The sequence below is a fragment of the Diaporthe citri genome (genome assembly GCF_014595645.1).
Source record: "Diaporthe citri strain NFHF-8-4 chromosome Unknown scaffold_3, whole genome shotgun sequence".
Classification (NCBI taxonomy): Eukaryota; Fungi; Ascomycota; class Sordariomycetes; order Diaporthales; family Diaporthaceae; genus Diaporthe; species Diaporthe citri.
Window position 1 is genome coordinate 5,375,204 of NW_025064848.1, and position 17,736 is coordinate 5,392,939.

Genomic DNA, 17,736 nt, shown 5'->3' on the forward strand with positions numbered 1-17,736 from the left:
GATCAAAGTCGGCCAACACTTCAGGTGTCTGTCCTCGGGCTTTACGGAGGACGAGGACACCGCCGTGTCTGAACTCATCTTGTTGATATTTCTCGGCAGAGATGGAGTATGCCCTAACAGAGTGTTAAGAAGGGCGTAGCATACCGACAACCAAGGGACTGGATGATGCAGTTTCCGTAAGGATAAGCAAACACAAAGTGTGGTAGTATTGCAGGGTAGGCAGCAGTCTCACCGTGGTCACTCGCCGCGCCGCCAGGTGGACGACCTGTATAGTGACTTGGTAGACCACACACTTGTTTGGGGCGTAGCTACCGGCTTGAGAACGGAAGCGTAGCAATCGGCAGAATTACATCCAGCGGTTCGGACCCATTTCTCATCCCGTCTCTCCGCTGCCGGAAATCGATTAACTGCGCCTTGGCTGTGAGCAAGCTTCAGCTGGAGTGCATCCGTCAAAGTTGGAGGCGGCGGAAGTTCCCATATTCGGTATTAGAGGATAGAATGCCCGCTTAGAAAAGGCGAGGAGAAGATCGATGTGAATTTCAGGCATGGGGGGTACCAAGAGTGGGATAACACGCGTATAGTATGCTGCCAAGGGCAACAAGATGGTTCACATCTTCGTTGGTGCACTAGTGGGAGCACGGCTTTTAGTGAAAGTTGGCGGACGCGTATGTGAGACCAACGTTGGATCTATGCTGACACCGACTGACGCAGTGTACCGATTTAGCGCCTGGTCTCAGACTCTGACCTCGGAAAGATAGTATGACAGAAAATCTCTGTGTTTAGCGAATCAAGAAAAAGTAAAAAGGACATAAAAAGTTCAACGGCGTATGTGAGCTCGCGCGTGCGCTTGGCCTTGTGTTTGTCGGTCACGCACAACGGATGCCTGCGTTGAGCGAGACAGCGTGCCCTAAACTGCTTGGTCTATCAATTCCTCAGCTAACAGGGCATGCAAAGGCTGACATATTCCGAGCAGCAAGGGGCATCTGGATATGCTCGGGACCTGGGTCAGGGTTAAACTCAGACCGGGACGAAACGTGAGCCTTTGACTTGACGCTGTGCCGCTGAGCGAGGTCTGTTGCAAGGTCAGCCACTCCTGCCAAAAAGCAAAACAAAGGCGTGTCACTGCAGTTGTAGCGGTGAGTGCCCAAAGGGCAGGTGAGGCCCTTGTCAGACGGCGGGAAATTGCACAGTGGTTGACGATCCGGGACAGGGCTATGTATGTAAGCTCGCAGGCTGATCTGATGCCATTATCTCGGAACTGTCGTCATTGGCCGGGCTCGAGACATGAGTCTTTCGCCCTGAGCGACAGGCTGCCCTGGCCTCCTGCGCAGGGCCGTTTGGTTCGCTGCGAAGGCTTGCTTCCCTTCAAGGGGCTCGTGTTAATCGGGCTGCAGCTTATTTCTTGTCGCATGCACATGCACCTTGGACGGGCCACCGGCAATGTCCGCCCGGGTTGGCAGTGAGTGTGTGTTGGTTCATATATAGGTAGGGACGAAGAGCAAGCTGACAACAAGCGTGCCTGAACCGCCCAGATTGACATCTATTGACATCTTTTCGGGTCATACGTGTCAATTAGCAGAAGAGACTTGATCGACAGCCAATTTCGCACTCTAGCTGAGGACCACCAAACGAGAGGGCTTTGAAGCCCAGCCTGTTGCACCCGGAATCGACCAAACGAACTGACAGCGATGGCGCTTGGTGTCGTTCTCGACGGGCAGGGCAAGGCAGAGTTCCTTTTCCCCACGCCTCCAGCATCAGACGAGGGCGATGGCTACGGCAAAGGAGCCGGTGAGGCTCGACACGGTGGGAGCGACAGCGACGATGATGGCTGCGTGGGCTGTAGGAAGATAGCCCAGAATGAGGTTTGGAGGCTCCAACGGCAGGAGAAGAGCATGGGTGAGTCACATTTGTTCGTTCTTGTGCGTCTGTCGTTCGCATACCACCATCCATCCACCCATCTTTCGTGCACCCAGTATGGTCTAGTCCACCATCGATCCAGGGGGACGAGCTAGCCTAGGCCACACCCCACGGCCCACAACGGGAGCTTGGAGACCGCCTGAGCCTACCTGGGCAGGTGGGGATCCCCCTGTTCGTGCAGGCGGATGCCGTCTGCAGCACCGCAGCTCCAAAGTGCTGCAGCAGTGCTCCTTGACCTCACCCGATGCATCGTCACTCTCTACACTCTTCACGATCGTTGTAGCCCCCACTCTCACTCCCGTCCTCACTCTCGGCTGTGTATCCAAGCCGTTTCTTTTGCCATCGGTATATACTCTCAACTCTCCCGAAACCGTGATCCGGTGCCTAGTCGGCCTGCTGCGCCGACCTGCTGCGGTGTCATCATCCGGCCAGAGATGGTGCCTTGACTGGTCCGGCCTGCCGTGCTCGAACCTGGCCTCTTCCCTCCTGCTCTGGAGCGCGCAATGCTGCCGCCATCTCCTTCATCCTGTATTCTAGGCCCGCTTCCTCCACCATACTGACGCTTGTCGCTCCCTCCCATCGAGTAGGCGCCATGATCTCCGACCCAAAATCGCAACCACCACCGACGACCGCGCCGATAACCAATGGCTTCTCGCTGACCCATGACGAGTCCGACACCCCCGTGCGCGTCCAGGAGCTCAAGCACGACAGCTCTGTGCTGGCCCTGGCCGTGTCCGACAAGTACATCTTTGCCGGCACCCACGATGGCGAGCTGATCGTCTGGTCGCTCGGCACCTTCGAGCTCGTCAGGAGGATACAGGCCCACAAGCGCCACATTCTCTGGCTGTTCCTCTCCGGCTCCTCCTCCTCCACCACCCACTCAGACTCGTCCCAGTCCTCCCCAGACTCGACCTCGACCAACTCGAGGCCCCTCCTGATATCAAGTGCCGGCGACGCTCTTGTCTCGGTCTGGTGCCCGGAGACGTTCACACGCCTTTACGAGATCTACAGCGTCGACCACGTCGGAGACGTCTTCTCCTGCGCATACTCCAGCCAGCAGGATACCGTCTACATCGGTGCCCAGGACCAATCCATCCAGTGGGTCAGACTCAACGACCGCGACCGTCGCGTGCCCCACAACAACCCGTCCCATCCCGACCAGCGCCACCACCCTTTCTTCGATTCCAAGGCCCCCGGCGGAGCAAGTACGCCCAGGAGGAAGGACAAGCGAGAGGAGCTGATACCCAAGCCCGAGGCCACCTTGGAGATAGACCGCGGTTCTGTGGGCAAGTTCGCCCATTTCGGCTTCGTCTACTGCATGATCATTGCGAAGGGCCCAACCGTCCTTGTCGATTCAGACGAGGAGGTTCTGATAAGTGGCGGCGGAGACGGGAGCATCAAGCTGTGGCAGATAAAACAGGATGAGAAATACGAGGGATTCGAGGAGTGGGATGCGTGGGAGAAGCGCGAGATCATGTGTCTCCGCGGCGACGATGACGATTTCGGCGAGTCTGTCTTCTCCCTGGCCATCGACGGCTCCTTCTTGTACAGTGGCAAGAAGAAAGGCGTCATAGAGCTATGGGATCTCGACACGAAGCAGAAGCTCAGGGTCATCAAGGGCCACCGTGGCGATGTCATGGCCCTCCAGCTGTCCTGGGGCTACCTCCTGTCTGGAGCCACTACCGGGTCGGCAGCAGTAAGTCCAGCCACCACCAGTTCCCGCCGCTCTGCCCGCCCGCCCCTACGGCCCAGTTGCTGACAATGCAACAGAAACACAGCACTGTTCACTACAGCAAAGACCACTTCCCATCCCCGGCCACCGAAAAAGTGAGCCAGAAATACCGATGCCTCAAGAGGTGGACCGCCCATAACGGCAAGGTCCTTTCTTCGGCATGTACCAACTACAACGGAGACCAACTGTACATCACCGGCGCCAATGACAACTCCGTCAGTGTTTGGCGCATCGACGACGTGTGCGAGCAGCCCGAAGACGTAACCGGGAAGCCAGAGGACATGATGTTTGCCTCTCTGCGCGAATTTGTGTCTTACAAGACCGTCTCCTCCCGGCCCGAATTTGTCGAGGACTGCCGTAGAGGCGCCAGCTTCCTGTGTAATCTTTTCAAGCGACTAGGCGCACGGGTGCATATGCTGTCCAGGGATGACCAGATACACAACCCCGTCGTCTGCGCCGTCTTTAGTGGGAAACGCGAGCCCGCAGAGAATCGCAAGCGCATCCTGTTTTATGGCCACTACGACGTCGTGCCTGCTGATCGTAATGCCGAAAGCAAGTGGACAACGGACCCGTTCCAGGTAGAGGGCGTGAATGGATACTGGTACGGCCGCGGCGTGAGCGACAACAAGGGCCCCACCATGGCCGCGCTATTTGCTGTGACAGATCTTCTCGAGGCCAAGCAGCTCGAGAACGACGTCATCTTCCTCATTGACGGCGAAGAAGAGTCGGGTAGTCGGGGGTTCCAGGAGGCGGTGGCTGAGAACAAAGATGTCATCGGACAGGTGGACTACATCCTGCTGGCCAACAGCTACTGGCTCGACGATGAGACACCGTGCTTGACCTATGGTCTCCGAGGGGTCCTACACGCTACTGTCTGCGTCGACAGCATTTATCCTGATCTGCACTCTGGCGTTGATGGTAGCTACATGGTCGACGAGCCCCTTTCCGACCTGACGCGGCTGCTGTCAACGCTTAAAGGTCCGAGGAACAAGATCATGGTGCCTCATTTTTACGATTCGATCCTGCCGCTCACAGCGGCTGAGGAGGCACGCTATGAAGACATTACCAAGATCCTGAGTCGCCGTAACCCTGAGGCTGGAACGATGGACCAGCTCAAAGCCGGTCTCATGGCGCGCTGGCGTGAGCCGAACTTGACCATTCATAGGTATAAAGTTTCTGGACTGGACGGCAGCATCGTCAGTGGTCACGCCAGTGCCACAATCAGCTTCCGACTGGTACCTGGACAAGAAGTAGACGACATAGTCGCGTCGCTGAAGGCCTTCCTGGCAGACCAGTTTGCGGAGCTCGAGAGCAGGAATTCCCTGAGCATCAAAATCGACAACAAGGCTGAGCCGTGGCTAGGTGACCCGAGTAATCAGATTTTCCAGACCTTGGAGGAGGCCATCATCAAGGTCTGGGGGCTTAGGGGCTCGGTGGGAGACCATGGGGTCGTAGAGGTGGTGGGCCAAGAATCTGTGGAGTTCCAGCAAGCCCAAAAGGACGGCAACATGAATGACAGCAATGGCGTTGGCGGCAAGGATACCGGTGTGGCCAGCAAGGACGCCGAGAGCAACACATCAGGCGTCGACAAAGCTGCTGGAGCCGAGCTCATGTCTGAGCCCAGGATGTACCCCCGCGAGTCAACGTCCACCTTCGGCCCGGTGCCCTCCTTTCGCTCTGCAGACGATGACTCCGCGCCGCCCACGCCGTCCATCCCCGAGTTCGTCGTGTCCACAAGCCACGAACCCGCCCCCGGACCCGACCCCACAAACCAAGCCGAAACCACCCGGCCGGACGACGCCCCGGCCGCCGTCGTCAGGGGCCGTAAGCCGCTGTACATCCGGGAGGGCGGCTCCATCCCCGCGATCCGCTTCCTGGAGAAGGAGTTCGGCGCGCCGGCTGCGCACCTGCCGTGCGGCCAGGCGAGCGACGCGGCGCACCTCGAGAACGAGAGGATCCGCCTGCTGAACCTGCTCAAGAGCCGTGAGATCTTTGGGGAGGTGTTCCGGAGGCTGTGATGTGTCGGCATCTCTCGCATGGGCTAGCTTGTGGGATGTCTATCATATTCACCGGTGTTATCCAGGGATTTGTCTTTATTTCTCGTAAGGCGTTTTTGGCAGACTTTGTAGGGCCAGCTGGGAGCATTCATAGCGTAGATTTAGATGTCGGAGCTCCACGCAGTGGGTTGAGATAGAATGGTGTCTGGATCCAAATAGAGATAGACCACGCTTCCGTGTTTAGGCTTCCTCTCTCAAGTCGCACATACGTGCTGTGCTTGCCTGTCTTCTCTGGCTATGGGCGCTCCGATCTCGAGTTGTCGGACTGATGGTCTCCGGAGTCTATTCACTTGTCAAAGATTTCCAGTCGGTCATATCAGATACATGTGGTGTAATGGCTGTGGGTCGGCGATCGGTGGACCTCAAGCATCAGTGGGCATGCTGAGACAGCTCAACCCTGCCTTAGCTTGACCGTTAAGCGGCCCTGCGTGCCGGACTCTAGCTTGAAACCCAAGAGACAAGCTTTTGGGCCGAGATCCGGGCCGCACCCACTGCATGATCCGGTACCGTTCGATTGACGTCCAGCACGTTGCGCCCCTCGACCGGGGGGTTCTCACGAGTGGTGTCGACTCCTGAAGTCTCAGCGAGGTCCACAGACGCGACATCTTCCCGACACATCAGGGCCCCATAACTCCATCCAGTCGGTCCTCTGACGAGATCAGGGTCATTCTTTTTGAGAGTTGGCTATGCTCATAGTTAAGACGTCCTCGCAGGCCGGGACTGTACCGGGGACGTTTGCACCAAGGCCATGCTCTCCTCCTGGCGGGATAGCCCAAGCTGAGACATGTCGCTGGCCAGATACCTTTCCAAATCTCTGCGATGGGCTCTCGTGCCCCTGGCGCTCATTGCAGTATCTATCGCACTCCAACACGGTATTCTCAGCCAGGCGCTGGACTCCATCCACATGAGGGCGAGACAAACCATGTTCGACATTTTGCACCAGTCGACAAACGACCGGGACGACGCAGCCACCGGCCATGGCAGCATTATTGGACGCCACGATGCCAACCAGTCGAGCTTCGATGTAACGCCTTGGCACCCCCGTACAATCGAGTACAGCGACTTGATCAAAGTCGCGACGATCCAAGAGGGCCGGCTCGAGGTCGTGCAGCACCCGGACCTAGCCACCGCACCAGTCCTGGTCAAGAGGGCAGCTCTGCCGGAGTACACCAACTCCATCGCGCGTGAGACAGCGTTCTACCGCCTCCTCGACGGGCTGGGCGTCACGCCTCTGTTCCTGGGCCACGTCACGGAGGCCGGCCGCATCACTGGGTTCCTCTCTGAATACGTGCAGCAGCAGCGGCAGGAGGAGGAGGATGAGAAGGGGCACGATCGGGAGGGCGGAACGGAGGCTTGCCTCGCTGCTCTGCGGCAGATGCACGCGAGGGGGATTGCCCATCGGGACGCGCATGGGGGGAATTGCCTTGTCAGGAGAGACGGGTCGGCGGCGCTGGTCGACTTTGAGCTGGCGGAGGAGACGTCTTCGGGGGAGGAGTTTGAGAGGGATTTGTGGGTTATGAGACACTCAAGGGTTGTTGAGAACGCACCTTGATGTAAGGTACATGGACTGGATCCGTTCTATACATGATGCTTTCGACAAAGTTGTAGGCAGGCCGGGCAAGAGTATCGCTGCCCACATGTTGAGAATAGTGATGCTGGCGCGGGATATCTTGGCAGTAAATCAAACGTTGATGGAAATACGACTTCCACATTCAATCATCCCAAGGTTGCCGGGACTACCTATTTGCCACATCTCTACGTGGTGATCGGAGCCGAGTCCTGACGAGTGTTGAATATGGAAATGGTTTATGGTGTCCGCATACTGGCATTACGCGAGGGGATGACGTCTACAATGTTATCTAACCAGATAGAAAATACCTCGGATGGCGTCCAGATGTAGGCATGCTTTTAGGACGTCGGCACGTCAATTAGCTATTTTTTGAAACGCGTTGTGCGTTGTTTCCAAATCTGAAAAATGGCCGTGCCTAGGTATCTAGGTAGATGCTCCAATCAAAGGTCCTGGTGAGGTCTCGGGCAAGTCAAAATCGATGCGCAGGTCCTCTCACTCTGAAGACGTCTTCAAGCGATGCGAATCGAGGATACACCGTTGGAGTCAAGGAGTGCCACAACACTAGGCACGTCAATTGCTGCATCAGGGACATGTAGCAAACTTGTAACCTTTGTCTCAGTCGTCTCACGAAAGCGCCCAGCTTCAATGTGTGATGTCGGAAAATACGCGCCACCAGGGCTGAGGACTTTGCTACCTGCAGAGCTCTTGTTTGATACTGTGCAACTCCTCGTTTTGCCTCAACGATCGTCTGCCTGGCAACAATACAAGTGCAGCTGTGTTCAAATTCATTGCTGGCCTCGTTTCCCCTATCGCAGCATTGTTCTCATTATCTCTCGACTTCACAATTTATCTTCCTCTCTTGCTTTCCTCTTTTCCAGAAATTTTTGCATGTCGAGCTCAGTCAATTGCTCTACTATGGAGGCGGCATTTCTGGCGCGCAGCGTGGCCTTCGATGCTTCCGAATCCTCCATTTCCAAGTCTGACGGCGAGGGCCCATCGTGCTCCAAGTCTACTTCTTCCTCGGCCTTCTGATCCCCCATTGATTGTTTTCCCTTCTTCTTCCAGTTCTCTGCTCTTCTTCTCTGAGCATCCTTGGTGAGCTGAATCTCATCCTCCCTCTGGTAATACCCAGATTCGGAGCCATCTTGTTCTTCTTCTTCATCCACGTTCTCTCGATAACCATAACCCTGATCTGGTTTCATTTGATCTTTTCCACTCACTTGTTTCTCATTTTTGCTCTGTTGATACTCGGATTCACTATCCTCTTCTTTCTCGGCTTCCTCGGCACCTGGAAGAACGAAGAGCGCCAGCTGCTCCAAGTGATTCCCCACATGGGCTTCGTACTGGTGACTACTCACGATCTCATATTCCCAGCAAAGAGGACATGCCCCTTGCGCCAGCTCCATGTTGGGTTTACTATGAAGGTTTGCATCTGAATGGTTGATTCTTGACCGATGATGTTGACTCAGATGCTTCGCGAAAAGCGACGGCGTGGGCAAGCGCTCCTCGCAGCCGAAAGGACATGTCCAGGTCCGCCAATGTGCTTGAGTCATATGGGTGACCCAATCTCTTCGTCGAGCAAAACTAGTGTCTACGAGATGGCATGTTCCCTCGAGACAGATGTACGGCCGTAAATCACCAAAGACGTGCTGTCTGATCGGTACGCCCGTCAGCATTATCTACCAGAGCAACTTCTTCGGATTTTGATGATACCTACTTCCACTGGTTCTTTGTTTTCACGAAAACTGGGAGATAGCAGTACGGACAGATAAAGGGGCCGTCGAGATATTCCGAAGGAATCTGTGGAACACAGAGCTCGGAACCATCCGCACACGAGGGTGCATACGATGTCGCTGTCGTCTCTGATAAATCATCTCTGGCGACAGATGGTAGCGAGTCACTGTCCTGAGGCTTATCTTTCGGTAGCCAAGATGCTTCGGTTGTGACGCCACCCCTGCTCTCTCCCTGGTCGCCTTCCTTTGCATCCTCTATTCCTTCTTGAAGTCGCTCGTGGTGCTCCTCCCTGTATTTGAAAAACACGCGTCGATATGTCAGTGATTTCGCCAATCTCTGCTCTATGGTCTTGTTTTTCAGCTGTGGAAACTTTTGCTGCACGTGTTCAAGATGATGAGCGTCGAAAGAAGACACAAGTGCCGGCGATCTCAGCTTGAACTGTTCATGGGGTGCTGGATTGCGAATCGTGACCGCAAGCCTCATCAGGCAGTCGATCACATTCTTGATCTGTAGCATAATTTGCTGAAAGTCATCAAGCTCGGGATCGTCATCGTCGAAGAAGTCGCTGAGGAACCCGTCGTCGCGCTGTGGCCTGTCTCCAAGCTCCTGACCCTCACCTCGAATAAAAGCGCGCGCTGTCGAACTGTGAGAACACTGCAAACTTTCCCGCTTTTCCGAGATGCTCTAGCACTTACATTCTTCAAGATATTGGCACATATCTTGCAACAAATCGATAATATGGTTCCGAATCATCAACGCCCCACTCAGGCGACATTCCAACGATCGATGGCCATACGGCCTGTGGGCTCCAACACTGCCCGCCCACATTTTAAAACGGGATCCATGCAACCTAATAGCTTTGGCGCTGCTCGGCTCATGAGCTTCCACTTCATTCTCAAGGCTTCGAAATGCCGCAAGAACTTTCAAGACCAGCTCTGATATCAATGACATGATGTAGGCAATTTCGATGTCGGTAACAGTTGTCAGAACATTGCTGAAAGCAAGATATAAAAGGCAGACATGTTCTGTCCTCACATGCCCGGAAGATCCTCCGATCGAGTGGTCCTTTGTCCTACACGACGATGTTTCCGATTGGTGCCCGCATACATGGTGTCCTTGATCACTTGTATTTAGCGTCGTGCTGACGCCCATCCGAGTTCTTCGAGCCCAATTCGCAATCTGCATGAAATGAGGAGCAGTATCCACCAAACTCAACAATCTTAGGAATTTCGCAGTCTCAGCTACCAAGAGTTCGTTCTTACTCCGAACCGATCATGGAAGTCGCTGGGTTGGTTCTTGGGGTCGTAGGCGCATTGCCAGTAATAGTGCAAATCGTCAAGGGGTACCAAATTATCATCGAAACTACTCAAGTCAGGCGCTACATGGCTATGTTGGAGCAGGATCTCAGCACAGAAGGAATCATTTTAAGACACACATACGAACGCCTACTGAACGGTATTGTGCCGGCCTGGGAACTCGATGACTTGCAAGATTTGGAGCCTTCTAGTTCTAAATGGAAAAAGTACGATGATCAAATCCGCATCCGACTTCGAGAATCCTACCAGGATTTCCATCTCAGAGCCAAGGCCATAGCAGAAGCTGTCCAAGACCTGCGAGAAAGGTTACCAACGGGAACAAGTAGTCAGGTACGCATCTGTCCGCTCGGAAGACCTCAACGATAGTGCTCAGGGTCCAAATCATAGAGTAAGTCATTAACGTGCGAGCAGGTCTCGGTCACAAACTGGTCCTCGAAGATTTCCGGATTCGCGTCCGAAGCTAAAGTTCGAACTCGGTTGACATTTAAAAAGAAGGACTGTACTGGCACCGTGTCCAAAATTCGCCAGAACAACATCCTTCTACGGAGGCTGATCGACCATAGTGCAGCCTTCGAGCCCACTCGACGAGCTAATTCCCAAGCCAAGTTCGCCAAGAAAGTCCGCACCACGGCCCGAGGTCTTTTCTCATCTCTTTGCAACGTCATGCGTTGCCAATGTGTCGACTCGCACATGATTGGGCTTCATCTTCGGCAAAGGGCTGAGGGAGATGTATTTTCCGAGGATGCTGCCGCACCCTTTGAAATGATCTTCGGTACCAACAATGGGGACCATGGCCAGGATCCAAGCTTTGAGTTGCTCAACATTCAATGGACGGGGCAGAAAACTGTTTCCCCGGAACAGACTTCATCAATGGAGACGTCGCACTGCTTTGAGTCCCTGTCGAACGACAGAGAAGTTTCTGTGCAAAAAGCCAGATTCTCGTTGGGGGCCAGCCTCGGAGAGGCATTCCCAAAATTGCGCCGATCGCCATCGCCTTCAAAACCTGAGTGCCGCCGAAAAGTCCGCTTCTCGGAAACGGTCACGCCCACACCAAAATTCGAGTGCTCCGTGACGACAATTGGCACCAGGAGCATTGTCAAAGGCGTTTCTCTGTCACACATCACAGATCTATGTTCTAATATTAAACGGGGTGAGGCGATAGCAAATCAGCCAATTGGCTTCATCCCGTGCGCCGAGATACCTGAAGGATTCAATATATACCGCCATGATTGTTTGCGAAATTTCAACAAAGCAAGCTTGACACTAAGAGATGCTCTGAGCAGCAACAAGCCCGGTTCGGAGGACTTCGAACTGGCCGAGAGGCTCAATGTCGCCTTGGCTCTGTCCTTTGGCATCCTACAACTGTGTAACACTCATTGGCTGGAGAAGGTCGTTTCACTCGAAGGTATCGTTTGCCTCCGGGCGGTGAGCCTGGAGCAGCAGCACCTCGCTCTCGATCTTGAACACCCTTCCTTGTTTCTGGTTCGTCAACCTTCGTCAGACCTCAGCCCGGAGAAGCCAGGAAAGCCAATTAACTTTGCGCTGTTGTCACTTGGAGTCGTGTTGACACACATAATCATGGGCCGCCGGGTTGAAGCTATTGACATAAGCGAGGATATGACAAAGGAGACGCTGCTATCGAAAAGAAATATTGCATATAACCAGGTTGAGATTTGCGATTATGCGTCCACAAATTATGTTGATGCTGTCCAGTGGTGCTTACAGAATTGCTTCACATTCAAGACACTGGAGGACGAAAACCTGAGCCGAGATTTTCACGATGCAGTGATAGCAAGACTGGAGAGTGATTTGGGGAGCATTCAAGCACTCAATGTTGAAGTATAACATGGGAAGAAGAGAAGAAAAGAAATTAAATCAACTGAGAAACCTCCTACTACGATTCCTGAACAAACGATATCAAAATTGATTGCAGATAAACTGTCTGTGAAGCTTGTAGTCAGATACTGCGCCTGAGAACTCAGTACTGGGCATACAGGTGAAAGGTTATTTGCATCAGCTTTAATGGCATCAACGTTTTTCAAACGGAACCACTAGGGTTTGGTCATTTGACCGTTAGTAAATGTTTGCGTGTGTATTTCCAGTTTGCTAAAGAGCGATGAATGTGCCGCCCAGAGAGGAGGTTCGCTCCAGCATCGCGTTCAGTGACTAAGTTACTGGTCGGCAATTATGCGAACGGACCTGAGCCTGATATCACTGACCAACAACACGCGATACGTCTCCCAGTCGGCCGTGGACGGCATCGGGTCCTACTTTGGGAGCACATTCGCCAGCGACCTTCAAGTATTCGTCATGCCCGACGACAATACAACTGAGTGGCAGCTGAACGGGTACTATATGACCAGCGGCCAGGTCCAGTACACCCCGAGCACAACGCAGGTGCTATACCCGACCGAGGACCTGAACAACACTTTCACCAGCCTGGCCACCAGCATGAGCAACGCGCTCCGCGACGGCTCGGACGCGACGTTCAACGGGGCCGACAGGGAGCTCACCGGCGAGAAGGGGGTCCTCACGACCTTCTACGAGATCCAGTGGCCGTGGCTGTCACTTCACTGCGCCAGCGTCGTGCTGGGCGTCTTGTTCTTCGTACTCACGCTCGTCCGGAACCGGTCGGCCCCGGCGCGGAAGTCGAGCAGCCTGGCTGTGATGGCCCGGGGCCACCAGGTGCAGGATGTCGTCCATGGGGCGGAGTACGTGAAGCAGATGGAGGGAAGGGCGAAGACCATGAGGGTCACGTTGATTGAGAAGTCGATGCGGACTGATCAAGTGGAGTATGATCCTTTGCAGACTCCGTACGGCGAGGTCACGCACGTTACTCGCTGAACAAGTTGCTGTGTTATGATTGGTTACAGGGCATCCTATGCATATTGTACATAGAGGTAGAAATTACACTATAAAGTTCCTTATACCCACCAAGCTTAGCATCGTAATCTGTTTCGTTTCGCAGAATCGGGCTATAAACGCGGGGTTAGCCTTCACCTGGTGGCTGAAACCGGGGCAGCTTGGCCCAGAGCCCCCTAACTTTACCTCGGGCCCCGTCCAGCACAAGCTTGCCTGCACACATGAGTTCAGAGGGACTTGAGGAGACAAGTGTGTTTTTGTATGAGGTCACCATCTTAGAAACATTGAGCCCTTGAGAGGGCAGTTGGAGCGTACACAAGGATCGTGCCAAGCAACCAACATCAACATCGATAACACCCCTCAATTCCCACGGGAATCCTTCCTGCGACTCCAAGGCAACCGCGGCAGTCGTGCAGTTTCGTCTCTTGCCGATCCCTTCTTCACATCGTTGATGCACTTATGGCGCAATCCAACACGATAATCATGGCAGAATCTCGCAAACCCTACGACCCGGTCGAGGCTATCGAGCCACACATCCTAGCCAAGCTGGACCCGGAATTCGTCGCGCGATGGACGGAGCTGATGAACAGCATCCCGGACCCGGCACGCGTGGTCACCATCGAGGAGATCCGCGCCGACCCGCGGGTCCTGGCCCCGCCGTGCGCGCTGGACACCAAGGGCCGCCCGAGGACGGCCGACAGGGAGGTCACGTCCGAGGACGGGGCCAGCATCCCGGTCCGGGTCTACTACCCGGACGAAGCCAAGCACGGGCCCGGCCCTTACCCGGCCCACCTCAACTTCCACGGCGGCGGGTTCGTGCTCGGAAACCTGTCCAACGAGTCGACGCTGTGTCTGAGCATGTGCGAGGGCGCCGGTGTCGTCGTCGTGGACGTCGACTACCGCCATTGCCCCGAGACAGTCTGGGGCAAATGCTTCCAGGACGCGTGGGCCGCGCTGAAGTGGGTTCAGGCGGGGGCGGGGGCGTTCAACATCAGGGCGGACTCTATTTCCTTGGGCGGGCTCTCGGCCGGCGGGCATATCAGCATCGTCCTGCAGCATCTCGCCCGCGACGCCGGCATCCCCCTCAAGCTTGTCATGGCCACCGTGCCGCCGTCCGTGGAGGGCCTGTTCTACAGGTACTACACCGACTCGCCGTTCCCGTCGTTCCACGAGTTCTACCGCGGACCCGTCCTGGCGTTCTCGCGCATAAAGTGGTTTGGCAGTTTTACGGCCCCGGAGGAGAAGCAGGATGAGTTGAGAAAGATGTGGCCCAAGTGGTGGTTTGCGCCGCTCAACGCGCCAGATTTCAAGGGCCTCTGTCCTACCCTGGTACGGACAGCTGAGTGCGATCCTTTACGGGATGAGGGTGAGGCGTATGCCATGAAGCTTGTCGCTGGGGGAAACAAGGTCACGATGAAGAGGTATCTGGGTGCCCCTCACACATTCATGTATATGGACTTCATGAAACAGAAGCAACAGTACGACGTTGACTCGATTGATGCCTTGAAGGAGGCACATGGGATAAAATAGAAAATTAGAACAGAACATCACACACCTCTGATTATGACCCGCTTTCTCACATCGATGAGGTCTGAATTTGCACAGGTTTGAGGACTGCTATGCCTCAGATAACCGGCTCTAGGTGAACATTTTCTTAGCCCTTTCTACGGGCTTCCGCCTTTATGATGAAAGACCAAGATACCAGATAATCCAAGGCCACATTTCTCCAGCATGGGTGTAGCCAGTATAAGATGCAGTGACAGATATATTGAGCAAGACAACCTTGAATTGACCTCGAGAACAACTTTGCCCATGAAATAGACATCAATACCTAGGCAGCTTTGCTTGAACAGTAACACAGTATCAAATTACTGGGAAATGAGACTCAACTTGGAAGTACCACTCATTTTGTGATCCGGCGAATGCAATAATGGAAAACAGATAGAAATAGACATCGCAAAATAGTGCCAGCTCATAATAGACTCAGGGGCACAGGCACAATTATACAGGACGTGCCTTGCCGTGGGATGAAACCCCCTGGATTGTTCCTGAGGGACGTCACTCTGTATTAACATTGGAACTGTGAGACAAAACCCCATTGTAGGACATTTCATGTTATATGGTGGCAGCCGAGCTCCCTTCTGAGCTCTCTTGACTCTGGGCTTTCTGGCAACCCTGTTTAATTCCGACAGCTTCTAGGGCCTGGCTCAAAGAAAGTCAAACCAATGCCCGGATGCGTCCACATTTGGGGGGTGGTTGCACCAGGGCTTCCTTCAGGGTTAGGACTTAATCTTGCTCCCCTCCTTCTTTCCCCCTGCAAGCAGTGACGCACTGACCATGCACAAGCTGTACCGGTGGTGAATGGGCTGCAGGCCTTTCGTCACCAGCCAGCCACTGGTGTCATGGCCAGCCAACTTTCCCAGCTTGGGATCCCAGGACTTCTCCCATCTTCCACGACACTCGAGACCACGTCTTCAATTCAGCTTGCTTTGTTCTGCGCCGAACAGCACCAGCACCGCACTCTGGCGATAGCCTCGACCACTACGAACACCATTTGCGAGCCTTGCAGCTGCAATATCCATTACCAGCCGACTGACTGACTCCCATTGACTGATTGCTCAATCCCAGCCCACCTCAAGATGGCTCCCCCACCTCCGGCGAGCATGCCTCTCCCACAGCGCCTGGCAGCTGTCGCCCAAACTTTACAGTGTACGTTGCCCACGCCAGGAGGCAGCCCACTCCGGCAGCAACCTCAATGACCGGGCACGATGCTGACTCTTCTCTCTTCATGAACAGTTGCCTGGTTCGTTGGGTATGTCATCCTCCTGCCTGACTATCTCTTTCTCCTGCCTGCTGCCACAGACGAGAGCTTTGTCCCCGCCCTCGCCTCTGCCAATCTGGACAGCTTTCGCCTAGGCAAGACATGGGACAGCTTCGAGGGCAGCGTCCGAGTCGCGAGAGCAAGACTCGAGTCTGAGACAGCAGCGACTGAGCAGGATTGATTCCGAGGCTAACTGTCCACCATCACAGGCATCTAACGCTGATTCTGTCTGTCCTGCGCTACTCGCTATCATGGATTCGGATGAACTATTACACCCGCATGGCCCAGTTCTCCTACCGTCTGGCATTTGTCGCCGCCATGCTCACCTACGGCATCGTCGTCTACAAGACCCTTCGCGCTCGCGCCAAGGCCGGCATGAAGTTTTCTCCCCAGGTTGCTATCTCTCTGATCGGTGACGAGAATGTCCAGTACTTCCGTGCGTTATCCCCTGATATGGAGCGATGCAAGAGTGTGATGGCTTCGCCTTTGTTGGCGCATCCGGCTAACTCTTCCCTCCACAGTCCTGGCCTTCGTCTGGCTCCTGGCTCCTCAGTACCCAATCGCCTTGCTGCCCTACAGCGTCTACTCCATCTTCCACTTTGCAACCTACACGCGTTCCACCGTCATCCCGACCATCATCCCTCCCACCCAAGCTGCGCCTGCAGCGGGTGCCTCTCCCAGCGCGAAGCCTCAGTACAACACTCATCCCATCGCGGATGCCATTGGAAGCTTTGTCAAGGAGTACTACGACACGTCTATGTCCGTTGTCTCGGGCCTTGAGATTGCCCTGTGGGGTCGGCTTCTACTGAGCGCCATCCTGTTCCAGCGTAGGAGCTGGATTCTGCTGGCCATCTACACTGCCTTCCTGCGGGCGCGCGTTAACAACAGCACCCACGTGCAGGGCTCCTTTGCTAGACTTGAGGCCAGAGTCGATAACCTCGTCGGGGCTCAGGGTACTCCACCTGCCGCCCGACAGATTTGGGATGCCGTCAAGGGAAGTGCCAGGACTTTCCACTCGGCTACTGATCTCAGCAAGTACGCCAATGGTGCCGCTGTGCCCAAGAAGACGTCGTAAAACGTATCAGCTACAGGTGCCGGAACGCGCCAATCTGCGCCATGGGTGAAGAGACGGCAGCTACACGCCTATGATTGGGCGTCTGGCAGGGACAACATCTGGGTAGTACTCGGTTGGCTCAATCAAAATGGATTCCCACAGTCTCTGGAATACGACATCATGAGTACAAATTTGAGAAGGGTTATGGATTGGGGGGTGGGGCTCATGCATCACCGCAAGCCGACGGGATGAAGGGCTGGGAGCGTCGAGTCAGTATCGGTGGTTCATCTATAATGGGACGATGGGAGGAGGCCACGGTTCTGCTAGTGCGCATGAGCGGGCATACGGGGGAGTTCACAGGGCGACTGAGGCCTGCTCTTTGTTTTTCTTTGACTGTAGACTCTGTTCTTGCTTTTTGCTTACGGTAGGACTTGCGGAGTATGGTCTTTCAGTCAGGAAGCAACGCGTTACTAGAAAATGTTATGATCGATCGTGATTTTCGACATAATCTCGCTCAGTTGGTGATACGACGAGGAACTCGACTTCAGGGAGGCATCCATGCAACTCTGCGGCATGTATCCCACGAAATCGAGCAGTTCGTGCAGCAGTCCTGGGCCTAGACCTGGGCGCTGATCCGGCCCAAGATCGGCAGCCGGGGACCCATTGGAGGGAA

The 17,736-nt window shown here is 54.8% G+C and overlaps 8 protein-coding genes across 8 annotated transcripts; 6 read left to right on the forward strand and 2 right to left on the reverse strand.

Moving 5' to 3' along the window:
- Positions 1–1,688: 1,688 nt before the first annotated feature.
- INS49_008987 (uncharacterized protein) lies at positions 1,689–5,667 on the forward strand (the record flags this gene model as incomplete). Its single annotated transcript, XM_043169724.1, has 3 exons — positions 1,689–1,896; positions 2,505–3,613; positions 3,688–5,667. The coding sequence occupies 3 exons, from the start codon at positions 1,689–1,691 to the stop codon at positions 5,665–5,667; spliced, it is 3,297 nt and encodes a 1,098-aa protein (XP_043027404.1).
- A 961-nt stretch (positions 5,668–6,628) lies between these two features.
- On the forward strand, positions 6,629–7,258 carry INS49_008988 (uncharacterized protein; the record flags this gene model as incomplete). Its single annotated transcript, XM_043169725.1, has 1 exon — positions 6,629–7,258. The coding sequence occupies one exon, from the start codon at positions 6,629–6,631 to the stop codon at positions 7,256–7,258; it is 630 nt and encodes a 209-aa protein (XP_043027405.1).
- Positions 7,259–8,115: 857 nt separating this feature from the next.
- INS49_008989 (uncharacterized protein) lies at positions 8,116–8,682 on the reverse strand (the record flags this gene model as incomplete). Its single annotated transcript, XM_043169726.1, has 1 exon — positions 8,116–8,682. One exon carries the CDS (start codon positions 8,680–8,682, stop codon positions 8,116–8,118), a length of 567 nt encoding a protein of 188 aa, XP_043027406.1.
- A 185-nt stretch (positions 8,683–8,867) lies between these two features.
- On the reverse strand, positions 8,868–9,727 carry INS49_008990 (uncharacterized protein; the record flags this gene model as incomplete). The annotated part of the gene is made up of 3 exons (XM_043169727.1): positions 8,868–8,925; positions 8,994–9,645; positions 9,706–9,727. 3 exons carry the CDS (start codon positions 9,725–9,727, stop codon positions 8,868–8,870), a joined length of 732 nt encoding a protein of 243 aa, XP_043027407.1.
- Positions 9,728–10,284: 557 nt separating this feature from the next.
- Positions 10,285–12,171, forward strand: INS49_008991 (uncharacterized protein; the record flags this gene model as incomplete). The annotated part of the gene is made up of 2 exons (XM_043169728.1): positions 10,285–10,656; positions 10,738–12,171. The coding sequence occupies 2 exons, from the start codon at positions 10,285–10,287 to the stop codon at positions 12,169–12,171; spliced, it is 1,806 nt and encodes a 601-aa protein (XP_043027408.1).
- A 342-nt stretch (positions 12,172–12,513) lies between these two features.
- Positions 12,514–13,170, forward strand: INS49_008992 (uncharacterized protein; the record flags this gene model as incomplete). The annotated part of the gene is made up of 1 exon (XM_043169729.1): positions 12,514–13,170. One exon carries the CDS (start codon positions 12,514–12,516, stop codon positions 13,168–13,170), a length of 657 nt encoding a protein of 218 aa, XP_043027409.1.
- Positions 13,171–13,671: 501 nt separating this feature from the next.
- Positions 13,672–14,718, forward strand: INS49_008993 (uncharacterized protein; the record flags this gene model as incomplete). The annotated part of the gene is made up of 1 exon (XM_043169730.1): positions 13,672–14,718. The coding sequence occupies one exon, from the start codon at positions 13,672–13,674 to the stop codon at positions 14,716–14,718; it is 1,047 nt and encodes a 348-aa protein (XP_043027410.1).
- Positions 14,719–15,827: 1,109 nt separating this feature from the next.
- INS49_008994 (uncharacterized protein) lies at positions 15,828–17,084 on the forward strand (the record flags this gene model as incomplete). Its single annotated transcript, XM_043169731.1, has 4 exons — positions 15,828–15,897; positions 15,985–16,159; positions 16,219–16,445; positions 16,531–17,084. The coding sequence occupies 4 exons, from the start codon at positions 15,828–15,830 to the stop codon at positions 17,082–17,084; spliced, it is 1,026 nt and encodes a 341-aa protein (XP_043027411.1).
- Between the last annotated feature and the right edge of the window lie 652 nt (positions 17,085–17,736).